The 16,218-nt window shown below is 38.1% G+C and overlaps 1 protein-coding gene across 1 annotated transcript; it reads right to left on the reverse strand.

Moving 5' to 3' along the window:
- Window positions 1-7,433: 7,433 nt before the first annotated feature.
- LOC136244963 (dehydrogenase/reductase SDR family member 11-like) lies at window positions 7,434-14,521 on the reverse strand. Its single transcript, XM_066036490.1, has 7 exons — window positions 14,286-14,521; window positions 14,033-14,236; window positions 12,966-13,060; window positions 11,536-11,656; window positions 11,381-11,485; window positions 10,890-10,955; window positions 7,434-7,573 (listed from the first exon to the last, which is right to left on the reverse strand). The coding sequence occupies exons 1-7, from the start codon at window positions 14,448-14,450 to the stop codon at window positions 7,532-7,534; spliced, it is 798 nt and encodes a 265-aa protein (XP_065892562.1). The 5' UTR covers window positions 14,451-14,521; the 3' UTR covers window positions 7,434-7,531.
- Between the last annotated feature and the right edge of the window lie 1,697 nt (window positions 14,522-16,218).

Below are 16,218 nucleotides of genomic sequence, written 5' to 3' on the forward strand. Positions count from 1 at the left end.
TCTAGTTTTAAATATCCACCCTTCGGAACTCTATACGAATAGAAATTCGATTGTGGTTTTTGATAATCGGAATTTGCATTTCAGTAATCATTTGTATAAACCTGTAGAGTACAATATTTAGAGCTAGACTAACTCCATTTGCGCTCTATTACATTTCTGCTGGTTTTCCTGTCATTTTATGCGTGGAACCAATGAAACAAAATAAGCATTAACTGGTATTGATGGTTGCGCCCAATTGGCGTGCTCTGTCGTTTTCAAAAGACTGAAGAAAGCTGCCTACACAGACGAAGGTGATTGAATGGTCCAGCAAAGATGTAGAAAGGTAAACCAGCATGTTTGACTTGTAAAACTTCCTAAAACTGATGACAAATGGTGAGATGGGCATTTTGATGGATTTTGGCCTCGATAAGAGAGCCGCCAGTGCCACCCTATGGACGAATATAACTAAACAAAGATGCAGCATGACTTTAGAGAGGCAAAGCATCACGTTTGATGTGCAAGATTTCTTTAACGGGTTGTAAATTGGTCGATATCGGCAAAATTCATGGATACCGGCATTTGGCGGTTTTTGAGGTCGCTAGAAGAGCTGCCAGACCAACCCTATGAATGAAAGCTACTGGCTATGGGTCTAGCAAGCTTTTGAGAAGTAAACTAGTACATCTGGCTATAGCAAAGGTTCCCGTCAGTGAATAAAATCAGTATTTTTGACGAATTTTTGACATCCGTCGAGCTCAGCCAGATGGCAAACAATTTTGGAATTCGATGATATTTGGTGTGGTAGTATAGTTGGACCCATGCCAGACCAGTTTGACCTGGGAGGGTTACTTTGGCATCGCTACTGTGTGCTTCAGTGGCATCGAAACTTTTTTCGAGTCCGAAATTTTATTTTCGCGATACTGCGGCTGGAAATTGCTCCAGAAAATGCAGTCACTGATGGTTTTAGTTTAAAGTACAGTTAGTAAGAAAGGTTGAGAGTGCGTATTATAGCTTTAAAAGATATTTCCTTGAAGATATAGCAAAAAATCTCGTAATTTGGAAGCATACTCGCCGATTTGCTCGACAAGACGTTAATGAAAAATAACGCCAATCTGGAATTTTCTAAGTGGTACCTAGCCTAGAATTTGTGGGTGGTTTGGTAGTTGATTCTCGGAGGTCGAAATTTCACGTTGCGGACCCTACCGTATACCTTTGCATAGTACAGTGGAGTGAATTGCGGGACGTCCGAATTGCGTATAGCTACTGGTAGGCATTCCAGTATCCGAGAATTTTTAATAAAAAAATTCTCCGTATATTCCCCAATAGAACCCTGGCACAAAATGACAATTCGTGTTTAACTTGGGATTGTTCCGTCGTCCGAGCTCCAATGAGGATGAAAATCGCTGTGGGGTTTGTCCACACGCTGATCATCATGAAAATCTTAGTTTTATCGTGCGCGTTACATATAAGTAAGTTCTGTGTTGTTTTGTAATCTTTTCAAACCTTGTAATGCATGTAGAATACTTTAAAACTTTAAAAAAGGTACTGTCGGGTGGAAGGTAGTCACTAGTGCTTACTTTAAAGTGCGTAGTTACTTCACTCGGGTTAGCGATTTTCAGCTCCAGAGCAATTTTCTGATGGCTGTGTCATCAGCTCAAAAGTATAAACCACTTCAGAGTCGGCATAACAATGCCATAATTGAAACCACAACTCCACCTTAGGTATTGTTGCATCATTGTGGCACCTCCACTTTAGTTGTTTACTTTATAAGTTGCTAAACTTGATGTTTTTACCAACTTGAGATAGCCACTTGCCTATGGGTATACACCACTGTATTGAGAAGTGTGCAGTAGGTGAAACATATTTGCTCACCACAAAGCATAAAAAGATCGCTGAGATCCAATAAGACCTGAAGTTACTCTCATTACATGTACAAATTTGCAGCTAGGAGTAACTGCAGTTTCAAGATAGTCCAGATTGCTAGATGGCTTCCTGATTCAATTATGCCATTTTTCCTTGTAAAATGTATGGGGAGCCCTGGAGAAAAAATCTACCTTTTTTCAGTTTTTAAACACTGTGCATGCCAAAGTAGCTAATTCCAACCCAACAAACTATATATTTCTGAGATGGACAATCAATACTCTATCTATTGAGCATATAAAAAGCCAGTTTTTCCAAAATTTAAAAATCGGTCTGGAATGCCTACTACTGGACTTTCGCGCTGACTCCGCGCCTATTTGATTTTTGCCGGATTGATTTTGACTTATATATTAACCTCCGAGCAATCGGCTAAAGGCGTTCTTCTTTGCCTATATACTCTAAACAGTGGCGGATCTATAGGATTTTAAAAAGGGGGTTTCTGAAAGTCGGTACAGTTGAATAAGGCATTAATTTTGATGACATTTCTCGAGAAAATTTTTGGATTTTAGAAGCTCTGAGATCAGATTTTAGGCTACTTTTAGTTATAGTAATTGCAATAAATCCCGGCAGTGCTTTAAACTATAGCTAACTATAGGGCAAAGATAGTGACTATAAGCTATAGCTTTGATTGCTCTATTAGAGTGGTTACTTGACTGCTCTATTAGAGTATCTCTATCGTTTTTAGATGAAAAGTGAGGGCTTAATAGCTATAAATGGTGTCAGTTAAGTGCTACTGTGTGCATGCTACTGAAACACAGTGGTATAGCTATAGTTCTTTGATATGACAAATTGTCAGTACAAAATGTTTATGCATTTAGACTGCCACTGAACTAAATTTAGTTTCTGTTGAAACCCCAGAAACCCATCTAGATCCGCCACTGCTGAATAACCGCGCATGTATGCACCATGCACCTAATATGCATGCATCAAGCGATTAGGCCCCTATTTGGTGATTATTAGTTTCTCATCCACCGCCTGCATCCTTCTTAAGCTACCGCATGGTAAGCCATTATTTACTCTGTGCATGCTTAGAAGAACACGTGATACCAAACTTTTATAATTTTTTGTTGACAAACGCTACACTGCGCTATATATCGCCAGAAGAACTGTTGTTTTCCTTAACAAATTGCTGCAGTGCCAGTTGCAATCGTGCTCTATCGACTTCATCAAAGCAGGCTTTCAGTTGACTGTTGAAAAACAGTTGGCGATCACGAAAAGTAGTGAAGAAAATGTTTGTAAAAAGAAAGAAAGACAATTTGGACAAGGTCTGTACATCAGTGTGTTAATATTATAAAATAATGGCATAATGGTAATAAACTCCCGCCCGCATCATAATAATTAGAAAGGCTGGATGAGAAACTAATAATCACCGAATAGGGGCCTTATTATCACGCGAAACCAGAGGCGCTAAACGAGCAATAAATGGCTTGATCTCAGCATAGATAAGGCCACTCCAAATAAATTGTTTCCCGTCCACCGCCCGCATCTAGGTACTGTCAGCTCTAAATATTCCATTATTCCGTATCCTTCCATTATTTTCCGGTTATTGTTGCATACTGACAGGCTTTTTTTTTATTATTATTTTTTATTCCGGCCCTAATGGCACTCCCATCCTCCCCGATCTCTAGCTAGAAGTTAAACCTAATTTAATTTATAAAAGACAAAAAGCAGCTAAACCTATAGAGCCTACACAGACCTACAAAACACCGCATGGACCGCCAACCGCCGGCATACACACAGCAAAACCCCCGAACAGGCGCATACTGACAGGCTCGCTTGAAACCATGTCAGCTATATGAATTACGTTGGCTATGCTTGAAAATCAAAATCCGTTTGTTGCATAAAAACCCATAAACCCTAAAACCCTATGCCACTTGAAAACCCAAAAACTGTCTGTGGCTAGTGAGTTGAAGTTTCAAAACTTCCAAAACCTCTATGCTATCTCAAAAACCGTCCATGGTTAGTCAGTTGAAGCTTGAAAACTGCCTGAAAACTAGTCAGTTGAAGCTTGAAAACTGCACAAAACCCTGAAACCTTATGCTGAAAACCCTCTAGCTGTGCAGGTTATAAACCCCACAAAACTTTCAAAACTTCTGTGCATGTTATCTTGTTTTCATTTCTATAGTTCTGAGCTAGGTAAAAGGTAGCTATATAGCTAGCTACTGTATGACTTGAAGCTTTAAACATTATCGGAGATGCCTAGCTATCCAAATTCTGCACCAGGGCTCTCCAACTGATCAGCCTTGAATTTGGACGGTAATCCAAAACAAAATGAATGTCAAGTCAGCTTCCATGGAGATTGCAGACTAGTAAGCGAATGACCAACTGAACAAGGAACAATTAGTGGGGCAAAATGAATTTCAAGTCACATTAAGGTGAGGATTATGGTATATCCATCTACATGATACTAAAAACCTAAAAACCTTAAAAATCTAGTTTTAATGGCTGTTCAAAAACGTTTTACCCCTATATTGAGCCATAGATGGAATTTTGAACACTTCATGGAATTAACTTCTGGCATTGTGAGTTAAGGTCAATGTCTATAAGTTTCATGCCACACACGAAGGTAACTCATATGATGGCTAATCACATCCCCTGAGGATTATTAAGGAAATCAACTGACGTGTTGGTGAAGTTATACTACACAAGTATGTCCTACACTTGAGTATATATTATTCCAACCCTGTATGGGGGATGGGACCATTATTTATTCTGTTGGATCAAAGATAGGTCAACACAGAGCCACTTTGCCGTTTACCAGCACTTGTTAAAATATCTCAAGATGCACATTGCAGTCACCATGAACTTCTCAATGCTTGCAAGAAAAGATCAAGTTCTAATAGAACAGTCAATCACTCTAATAGAACAGGCACTTGTATAATGTCTTGGAGGCTCTAAGTAGAAACATAGTAAAATACTCTATTAGAGCAAGTCTCTAGATCCCAATGAATACCATTCAAATCTGCTAGCTATATGCTTAAATCTCTGCTGTTTCAATTTCATTGCCAAAGTTGGCCCCCACCTTTTGGCCTGCTCCACCGCCCCTGATTATACTCACCAATACCCATCTGCTAACTGATGCTATCACTATTCTTGCAGCAAAATCTAAGAATTATATCCAAGTGAAAAATGCTGTTTCTCATTGATACCCATCACTTAATTATTATACTTTGCACATGGCCAACAACTGATTATTAAGGAAAGTTTCTTGTTAGTAGTAAACCTTCCAGAACAAACAGAACTGAGAAGGTGACTCTGATGGTACTTCAATCAGATAGCTAGCTAGCTACTCAGAAAGAGATCAACATGGCTACTTAAATGTGCCGCTAAGTTGTCTGACGATTTCATAAAAAATAATGATATCACAGCAGTAGGGTGCTGATAAACAACTTTAAAAACTTGACATTTGCCATACAAGTACATTCAAACCGAATAAAATTTATGCATACCCATAAAATCATCTAGTAATTATTCTGTGGATGCAGAATAGCTACTGAGCTATTTTCATGGATGACAGTGAGCAATAACTAATGTATAGTATAGCTATAACTAATGTATGGTATAGCTATAACTAATGTATGGTATAGCTATAACTAATGTATGGTATAGCTATAACTAATGTATGGTATAGCTATAACTAATGTATGGTATAGCTATAACTAATGTATGGTATAGCTATAACTAATGTATGGTATAGCTATAACTAATGTATGGTATAGCTATAACTAATGTATGGTATAGCTATAACTAATGTATGGTATAGCTATAACTAATGTATGGTATAGCTATAACTAATGTATGGTATAGCTATAACTAATGTATGGTATAGCTATAACTAATGTATGGTATAGCTATAACTAATGTATGGTATAGCTATAACTAATGTATGGTATAGCTATAACTAATGTATGGTATAGCTATAACTAATGTATGGTATAGCTATAACTAATGTATGGTATAGCTATAACTAATGTATGGTATAGCTATAACTAATGTATGGTATAGCTATAACTAATGTATGGTATAGCTATAACTAATGTATGGTATAGCTATAACTAATGTATGGTATAGCTATAACTAATGTATAGTATAGCTATAACACATCAAAGTTTCATTAAATATTAAGCCATGATTGTAATTATTAAACCTTGTCAGCATCTGGGGGCTGACCACTGTGGTGAGTCTTAAAACCCTTTTCTGAAAATCCTAGATCTGCCCCTGATTTATCTAGATAATAGTAAACTTCCGTAAATTATGCGTATATCAAAGAATATCTGATGGTGTAGACACCTCCTCGGGGTTCTAACTCTCCTTCCACATTGTTAAAACTAATATTTATTTTTCTTTTTTTGTACTCTACAAATTGCAATTTGCTCACTTAATTGGTTAAAAATTTTTCAATAAGGCCACATAAACTTAATTATTAGTTTCTCATCCTCCTGTACTGAAAATTTTAGTATGGGAGGGCAGATTTTATTTTATTTTTTACTAACTAGACAGTTGAATTAGCTAGCTAAAATGACTCAGAATGTAGCTTTCTTGGACTGCTCTAGCAAGGTACTAACTTTAATAGGTGTTGGGTGGTTGCATTCAGCCACCATGCAGTGGTGCAAAAAATCCTTCATGAGGTAAGAAAAATGGCAATGCAGGCGGGGATGAGAAACTAATAATTAAGTTTATGTGGCCTTATCAAGATATGTTAGATAATCGAGATAAGTTTAAAATAAATGTCTAAGTTTGTCATCACACACCTCTAATATCAAATTGATCAAGGAAGTTATACCAGCAATACACAAGGAACTGGTGAAATGAAACGAAGACAGGCAATATCACTAGCTATAGTATGTTCACGTTGAGCTGAATCCTGAAAAACAGCTAAAAATTAAAAGGGGATTTTTTCTCAACAGAGTTAACATTTCAGCCAACCAGATGATTATTGGTAACAGCAAAGGTGTCAGCAACAGACACGTACAGTTTGGCTCCATTACAAGTTCGGGAAAAGGCTGTAATGGACACTGTACGTATATGGCTTCCCCATAGGAAATGTATTATGAAAATTTTGATTGGCCGTAAATATTATGTCAAACATTTGAACAAAAAGATTTTGAAATATTTTTAGTGGGTCAAGCAGTACTACAAATGAGCGAAATTTCAAGATCGTGCGTAATTGCATCCATGAGTTATTAAATATTTTTGAGGATTCAGCTCAACGTGAACATACTATAAGTAATGCAAAACGAAAATATACTGACCTAAATTTCCACTCACTATGAACTACAATTACTTGACAGCATGCATGCAGAGCTTGTTCAAGTTATTAGACAACAGGTATTTGCTTGATGTGCACTGAAGTAATAATCTTCTGCATGACTCCCTTTTATGGTTGTTAACTTAGGGCAGAGCTGAGTAAATTTACTATGGACTATTATTAGCAGCTAATCAGTTGTGCATGTGAGAAAACGATGTTTGTGTCACACATACATTATTCTAATTACAATATTTACTATCCTTTTCCCCATGGAGACTTAGTCCACATCTCATGCATAGGCACAAATAATTATCAACAAAAGTAGAAGAAACACTTCCAACATTATGACTAGAGCAATTCAATTATTTGTCACTTCGTGATCACACTTTATAATGATTGTTTTGTTGGTCGTATCAGGATGTCGTGTATCTGTAATAAAGGAATTCATATAAATGCTTTATATCAACTATGTAATACAATGCTATTGAGGCTGTGCATTATTGATCACACAATACATCACTAGGTTGTACTACATGCAGATTTCATTTCCATTAAAAAAATTCTGTCTCAAATGGGCTGTTTTAAATACACAAATACAATCCTTCATGGAGCTACCTTTACAGACTGGGAATATTTGTCTCAACATTTTAAATTTTGCACACAATCCATGCACCACACAATTTTTAAATGGATATGAAATCTGTGATAGCTCTATTTAGCTGTAGTGTTATAGTTATATATATCTGCACAAAAACAGCCAAGCTGTGAAAAAGGTGTGGCCTTAGGGTGAAAAAACATTGTGAAATCAAAGGTGGCAGCCAAGAAATGGCTGCAATGATATAAATTTTAACAATGCACACAGCCATTGTTAAAACTAACAGCCATTTGTTGGCTGCCACCTTTTGCTGTAGAGTATTATAGTTCATATAGACAATGTACAAACCCTGAGAAAACAGTTTTAAAAAAAAAAAAACATTTCAGCCAACCAGATGACAGTAAGAGCAGACATGTGTGGTTTGGCTCCATTGCAACTTCAGGAAAGGAGCTATGCACTTTATGGCTTCTCCATAGGAAATGTATGGTGAGATCTTTGATTGGCCATAAACATTTTGTTAGCAGACATTTGAATAAAAATTTTTTTGAATATTTTTAGTGGATCAAGCAGTGCTACAATTGAACCAAATTTCATGAATTTGTGTAATTCCATCTATGAGTTATGTTTTGAAGGTTCAGCTCAATGTGTACATACTATAGAGGTAAGTAGAATCCGAGGAAAACGGGAATGGGATGGGAACGGAAAGCAGAATGGGAACGACTAAAGGAAAATGCCTGATAATAGTCATCATGCTATAAAACACAAGGCTGGAGGAGATGGTCTGGTTGGTCAGGCCTGAGCCAGACCAATAATCTGGAGCTGGACCAACTAGCTGACCAGCTCAAACTATATTACTTTCATGCAATCTATGGACAATCATATCGACATGTAAATTTTACAGATGTCGTTGAAAATGCATGACATGAGTAGTTACCTATAGTTTATCAGCCTAACTAAACCACAAAACTACATGTATGGTACTTACAATTACCTTACAGCACAGCATAGCATTCGCATCGTTTTGTATAGAGTGAGTTCTACATATCACATGTGCTGGTAGTTGGCATAAGGGAATTATCATGTGTACACGGCAGGTGTCTTCTGTGATTCTAAACCAACGCACTTCAATAACCATTAATATTTCTTGGTTGGCTTCTTATGGCTGACATTGACAAACTAGCCAGGTGCCTCATTCTGTGGCAGGAAACTGTACACCCATACTTCACATGGCGGCCATCTGGATGAGATTTTGAGAAAAAAATCCTCTTCAACTACCCACTCGTCCGATAGAGATAGAAACTCTCAGTCTCAGTCTCGTCCCACATCATGCCATTTTTGAATAGTGATTGATCTCGTGATTGTCCACCAGTATATTTACGTGATGATCCGTTCACTTCACCACGTACTTTTCCACAAAGCAGTATAGTACACTACATTTTTGTAGCTGTGTAGCCTTTTTATTGTAGCTGTATGAATTCACTGTATACAGCTAGCTGCCTAATCGTAAATAATAAATTAATTATAGGCTATTAATACTATAAGGGGGCTATGCTGCATGGGTTCCCTGTGAAATTTGGGGAAAGGTTGCAAGTCATTGCTTGCTTTTAACATCAATTTTAAGGCATTTTCAAGCCTTTAAAAATAGCCAAAAATTCTGCAGCTTCTGAGGTTGTACCCCCAGACCCCTTTGAACTTCTGATTACTATAACCAACTATACAGCCATTTAGCAAGTTTCATGCTGTGTCAGGTCTATACAACTACCTTCCTATTATAGTATAGAAAGTCTGAAGAACAGCAAGGTATAGGCTAGAGCATATTTATATAGCTAGCTAGCAGTGAAATGTCACTAACATTGCATATCTGAGCATCTAATTTTCACTAGGGGAGCATGTCCCCAGACCCCCCTAGAATACTTGTGCTTCGCATTAATTTCGCAGAGTGTGCCACACTGTGCAGTAACTCCTCTCTCATTGGCAACAACATGTATATAGTAGCAATTTCATCATACTGACCAACTCAATTTTCCCTCCTCCGGCCCTGATACAGGTAGGATTGGTTGGATTTTATAGCAAAATGTTTCTTTGCAGCATTGTTTGGATCCATTCACTAAAACAATTGAAACACCCTTATAGAGCAGTCACCTGCAATAAAATACTCTAATAAAACTGTCAAGAATGTTTTTGTTAACTATCCCACCAGGGACCCACGTTGATGGCCTGTGAATTAATGAACTATAGTTGTCTTAGATTAAATATATAGATGGAAGTTAGCTACTCTCTTGAAACCATAAAATTTAAACCATAATAGCATAAATAGGACCCTACAATGCCACCTCAGGAAAAAGTCACATGATGGGCATGTGGTATATAGCTGCAGTATGTGTAGGTGCATGGCTCCAATGAGGAGACTAAGAACAATATGAGCAATCCTCTTGGAGCTACTTCAGCTTAACAAGCATACCAGTGCTGCATGCGTACTCCCATCATATGATTTCTTATCTGTGCATGCATGCAGTTCTCAAAGCCTATAATAACAGGCACTGTCAGTGAATTAGAATACTTTGTGAATCAGTTTTCATCAGTTAATGTTTAATAGTTGAATATTTTAAATGTTTATGGTTTCAAAGGAGTAGCTAACTTTCAATGTTGATGACTTAGCTAGTCTATATACCAAATCTATAACAGTTATAGTCCATCAATTCAGAGGCTATCAATGCAGGTCCCTGGTGGGAAATTTAACAAAACATTCTTGACTGTTCAATTAGAGTATTTTATTGCATGCAACTGCTCTATTTAAAAAAAAGAAGAAAAAAAAGAATACTCTATAAGAGCGTTTCAATTGTTTCACAAATGGATCCATATAATTGTGTTGTAAAATCCAACCTGTATATTGCATGATGACCTATTTTCCGTGGGTCGCTCCCATTCCTGCTTTCCGTCCTGTCCCATTCCCGTTTTCCTTGAATTCTACTTACCCATACTATAGTTTGGTACAACTATAAGTTTGGTACAACTATACAATTTAAGATTACAACAGATAAATTGGAATTCCCTATTTCTGCACTCCTTGGCTCTAGCCTGATATAAAGTGTGTGTTTGTGTGTATGCATGTACAAAACTTAGTGATTTGCAATGTACATATGTACATACCTGCATCCTGGGAGGAGTTGATAAAGCATAAATTATGGAGTTAGCAATATCCTCTGGAAGAAGAACCTACATAACAATGGCAACCAGTTTAAACAGCACCATAGCAAAGATTCTGCAAACCAATATGCATGTTCATTTGCTTGTATGTTTGTTTGTCTTTCCACACATATGGCGTAGTAAGATATTTTTAGATAGGGGGCTCTGTATTCCAAGCTAGGTACAGCAGTGTGTCAGTATGTGAAGCATGATCTCTCTAGTGGGGTCTGGGAGCCATGTCCCCATAGGAATTTTTTTTTTTAAATTCTAAGAGCAATTTTATGTACTGACCGATCTAATAGAACAACTGACTGTTCTATTAGAGTATTTCAATTTTACAAACTAAATCAGAGGTGGCTGGAACCCCCTTGCCCCTCTGATTGCTATATATTAAGTTCTAAGAAAAAATATCTTAGTTATTGAAGGAAAAGCAGAGGAAAACTATGTCAACTTACTGGAAAGTCAAAGGAGCTGTATGTCTCTTCAATGGCTTCTTTGGGGTTGTCCTTTGATTGGTAACGTGGCAGAAATTCAGTGCGGACTTGTCCAGGAGAAATACCCTAGGGATACACCTGTAAAAAGTAGAATTAATCAGTAGACCTGTTCTTACAGTGATCTTGATGTTAGATTTTATGTCTCTCAATTCCTTCCTCAGTCCCTCGGTTAATGCAGTGACTGCAAACTTTGTAGCTGCATAGAACGGGAGGCCAATCACCCGATGTCCTGACATGCTAAATGGCATGGAATAATTTACAACCACGGTATATTATACACATAACACACACATGTGTGTAGTGTGTGTGGGTGTGTGAGTGCATGCACGCATGAGTGTACATGTGTGTGTGTGAGTGTCGTCAGTATACATGTGTGTGTCAGATAACTTATGTGACAGAAGAAATCAAGGGATTAGAAACTTATTAATTGATTAACAATGTATGTCAGATTTAAAATGACAGTACAACAAATTGGTGGCCATGGTTGATATATGTAGCAGAGTAAACCAAATCCGACAGTGTTATAAAATAAGTGCATGGAAAATTTTTATAGAGATGATAGAAATAAAAGTTATGAAACAAGGGAGGTCATCTATACATGTAACTATACTAGTGGACATTTAATTCCTACTTCAGTCATCTACAGCCGAGCAATAGTATATGGACATATGGAAATCTTGGCTAGTATAGCTGTAAGTATAGATAAAATCCTTTGTTTCATGGCTTCTTATTTGTATCACCCCATACCATAATCTAAATTTCTTAATTGTTCCTTGTTTGTTTACTTTTCTTGACAGTTGGTGAAGAGGGGCATACCACAACAAAGGAAAGAATCAGCTGTCACACATGACGCCACACGATTCAAAGAGAGATGCATGCATCAGTACTAAACTGAAGCCACGACGCATGACACAAAGCAGATACCACTGTTGTACCACTCAGCTCGTACTGATACACTAGCTTCGATACTTAGCCAATCAGGATCTGTCCTCTAGCCATTGGAACTGTAGAGGGGAGTAGATATGATGCTGTAGAGCCCCAGTACTATGCCACCTAGTAAAACACTTGCACGGTAGACTACAAAGGAAAAGTGTTAACAAGCACAATGCAGATTATTCCTTTGAAAACCTACAGTACGCAATCCCAGGTACATAGTATATAATGTGTACGCTGGGGCTGAAGTGATTTCAAACAGTGAAAAAATTAGGCCTGTAACCTTACTATAGTTATGCTAGAATCTGCTAGACAGTTATTAGAAAATTACTATATATATATTTTTTAAATTGCAGAAACTTGTTGGAAGAGTTTGAGTGGGTTTAATTCTGCGTAATCAATACTGCCAGGTTGACGTAAAGGAAAAGCGAGGCCAGTGAATTGGGTAACTTGTTTTGGACAGCAAAGCTGCTAAAGCCTAACCTTCTACTACATGGTAGTGCCATAGTGTATATACGATATCTGAAATGTATGTTGTGTGTGCACCTAGTCAGCGATGCTGGTCCAGCTAATTTCAACCCATACCACATACTGATAATGCATGCTGAAGTACCTGTTGAGATGAAACACATGTCCATCATCCACATTCCTCTCCCTGAGTTGTTTGATAAACTCTCTAGTCATAATACAGAGACCAAGAACATTTACCTATAAAATCAATGTATTAATACCAGTGATGTTGCTTTAATTAAACACAAATGTGACTGGAATTTGGAAAAAAGTTTCCAATCGCACATTAGAAGTTTCGAGATAAACGGTTTTAAAGAATTCAAGTCAGCATAACTTGCCAAGGATAGCAAGCATGAGTATGAAATTTACAAAAGATAGACTTCAATATGGAGGCAGCCTACGATTGCAATCCAGACACGAGATTACAGGGCTGTGTACTGGCTTCTTAGTGGCTGATATATAGCAAAATCAACAGAAAAAACGTCTTGCCAACATTATCAAGCCATCCACAAATAAATTACTGATTCTTGCCAAGCCAGACCCTTCACAAGCCATTTGAGCTCTCCACAAAGACATCAGTTAAAACCAGCCTTGAGTATAGTTTGAGTAGTACTGAGGGTCAAAACTAGTAGTATGATAGTGTAGCTATCCACTGGTGGTGTTAGTTTGATTTTGCCTGATGTGCAATTTGGATCAGTTTTATAAATCTGGTCACAAATAATGTTAAGCATAAGTGATTGTATAAATGCAAGGGGTGTTTCATGGGCACTGTAGGTAGATCTGCAACTGTAGTCAAAATCTTGAGCAGCCAAAATTTCATCTTGACTTGTGACTTGACAGCCTTTCTTATAGTGCTTGATCTGTGACTTAGCGATGAATATTTATACTTATGGGTTTCAAATTTTCATCCTTGACTGTTGACTTGGCAAAAAAGGATGTGCATATATGGAAACATTATTAGGTCAGTATGTAAGTGGGTCCTTATTGACTGATGACCTTTTAACATTAGTCTTGTGTAGACAGACCCTTCTAACACACAGGGATGGGCATTTATCGAATAAAGATTAGTACCCTACATGCTACTAGAGGGTCTGCAATTGTAAGACTACATTAGCTGGCTAGTATCTGAGCTAAGACCCTTTGATCTATACCAGACTACATCATAATCACCTCCATCATTTCCCTCCATTGTTCAGTAGTACCAGATAATAATGGAGCATCATTGGCCAGTCCAGCATTGTTGACACAAATGTCTGCTCCTCCAAATTGTGACTTTATTGCACTCATCATTGACAAGATGTCTTCCTCCTTTCTAACATCACACTTCATAGCTACCAGCTTGCCTCCTGATTTACTTAGCTCCTGAGATAAACTCTGTGTGGGCTTCATAATAGTACACCTGATCTATTAGCCCTTTCCTCACCTCAATGGATGCGATGTTTCTAGCGCACCCAACTACCACTACTCCGAGTTGTACTAGTCTCTTCGATAGTTCGTATCCTATTCCAGCGGATGCTCCAGTGACAATAGCAACTCTTCCCTTCCATCTCTCCATCCCAGGGTAGTTGAAACTGTCAGTCTTTGCCATGATGCTTGCAGTTTCGTGAGCCAATCTCGGGGGTGGATAAAACCGGGGAGTGGAAGCGGGCCAGGTACAGAAAAACCGGGATGGGAGCGGAAGATCATGTGAGCTCAGCAATTTCGATTTTCCAGGATTCTGGTCGAGATTCTGGTGCTGCCCGCTCCTTCGCAAAAAAGTGTATGCAAGCAATATATTTATAGTCTCTAGGGCTCTAGCTATTTTGTCCGTTTTTACATGCGTGCTCTGATCTCCGACTCAGGGGCGGATCTAGGGGGGGCTTTGGGGTCTGAAGCCCCCCCTTCACTTTTAGGCTTTACTTGATCAATATGCTGAGAATTATAATGAAATTTTGTCTTAGCATAATTATATGATCACTAACATAGGCGACGGAAAGGGGGGGGGGAGGCTTAGCCCCCCGGTAGCCCCCCTCAGAATGATATCACGCGAAATTATCCTTCTTGAAATGGGGCTGAAAACCGTGATCAAGATCGAGATACTCTAATAGAGCAGTCACTCTAATAAAGCAATCACAGTATTAGAGCAGTGTGTAGTGAGCTATGTAAGCATTTTTATGTAGTTTATCAGTATAGATTCGTAGCTGGTGAGGTGGGCAGCTATTGTCAGCTGGTTGCGACCTTTTTTTTTTTTTTTTTTGGTCTCACCTTATCAAACCAGAGACAATGTAGTGCTTCAGTTCATTTTTTTCCCCATAAGTCTGGATCCACCCCTAGTCAGCCCCCCCTCATATCAACTACTTCCTCCGCCCTTGATCACTAATAATACAAATACTCATAAAACCACCTTATAAACATCTTTCCAAGGTATTATTAGTGGATTTATGCTAAAGTTTATACAACAAGGACCTGGATCAGCATTGGAGGTGTACAAGATCAAGATACTCTAATAGAGCAGTCAGCTAACTACTCTAATAGAACATTCACTGGAAACATGTAGTTAGTTCTGTTATGAAATTTTTCCAAATCTGCCTGCACCTATACATACAATAAAGTGCATTGGCCTATTTAAAGGGCTTCATTCATCTACTTGTGTAGTTAATATGTATGGCAATACTTAATTCAGGTACACAATTTCCATTGAAAATGCTCTCAGATTCAATCTTGTATTGTTCAAATTTTCCACTTTCAACATTATTATTCTAACATGCACCTATTCAGTGTTGTGCAATTGTGAGAGGGTGCATCATGTACTTGGTTGTCTGTACCTACCCAAACTTTTCCATTAGCAAAATGCTTCAGAGAGCCATACCTATAATCTAAAGGCTGGCAGAAAATATTATGAATTTTATGTGGGAATGTCTCCAAATTGCAGTATTTTAGCATCTATTCAAATTTCCTGGGGGGACATGCCCCCCAGTTCCAGCATGCTTTGCACACCTCTACCCAAGAGATTAGTACCTTGAGTTAGCCCCCCCTTTTATAAATCCTAGATCTGCCCCTGCGACTCACCATCCCGGTCTTACCAATGGCGGATCCAGGATGGGGCATTTAGGGCAAATGCCCCCACCCCTCCCCACTGTGGAGGAGCCAGCCATGCTTCTGATTAAAATATATAGCTCCTAAAATTTGTCAGGCCAAGATCAGTTTATCAACTCATGAAAATATGCACATTTTACTACAAATTCACCTGAAACCAAATTCAAACTAGCTGTAAAATAGTCACCCAGCACCTTCGTGCATACTAAACGCCTCTAAAAATAATTGTCGTGTTGCTATTGTTTAAGACATTCAAAGCCTTGTAAACAGCTTTTAAGATT

This window comes from Dysidea avara, chromosome 14 (genome assembly GCF_963678975.1).
Source record: "Dysidea avara chromosome 14, odDysAvar1.4, whole genome shotgun sequence".
Taxonomy (NCBI): domain Eukaryota; kingdom Metazoa; phylum Porifera; class Demospongiae; order Dictyoceratida; family Dysideidae; genus Dysidea; species Dysidea avara.

Coding starts and splice junctions, on each gene's coding strand:
- LOC136244963 (XM_066036490.1), bottom strand. CDS start 14,450: ATGGCAAAGACTGACAGTTTCAACTACCCTGGGATGGAGAGATGGAAG. Junction 11,486..11,535: donor AATCTAACATCAAGATCACT/GTAAGAACAGGT, acceptor GTGTATCCCTAG/GGTATTTCTCCTGGACAAGT. Junction 10,956..11,380: donor ACAGCTCCTTTGACTTTCCA/GTAAGTTGACAT, acceptor ATTGTTATGTAG/GTTCTTCTTCCAGAGGATAT.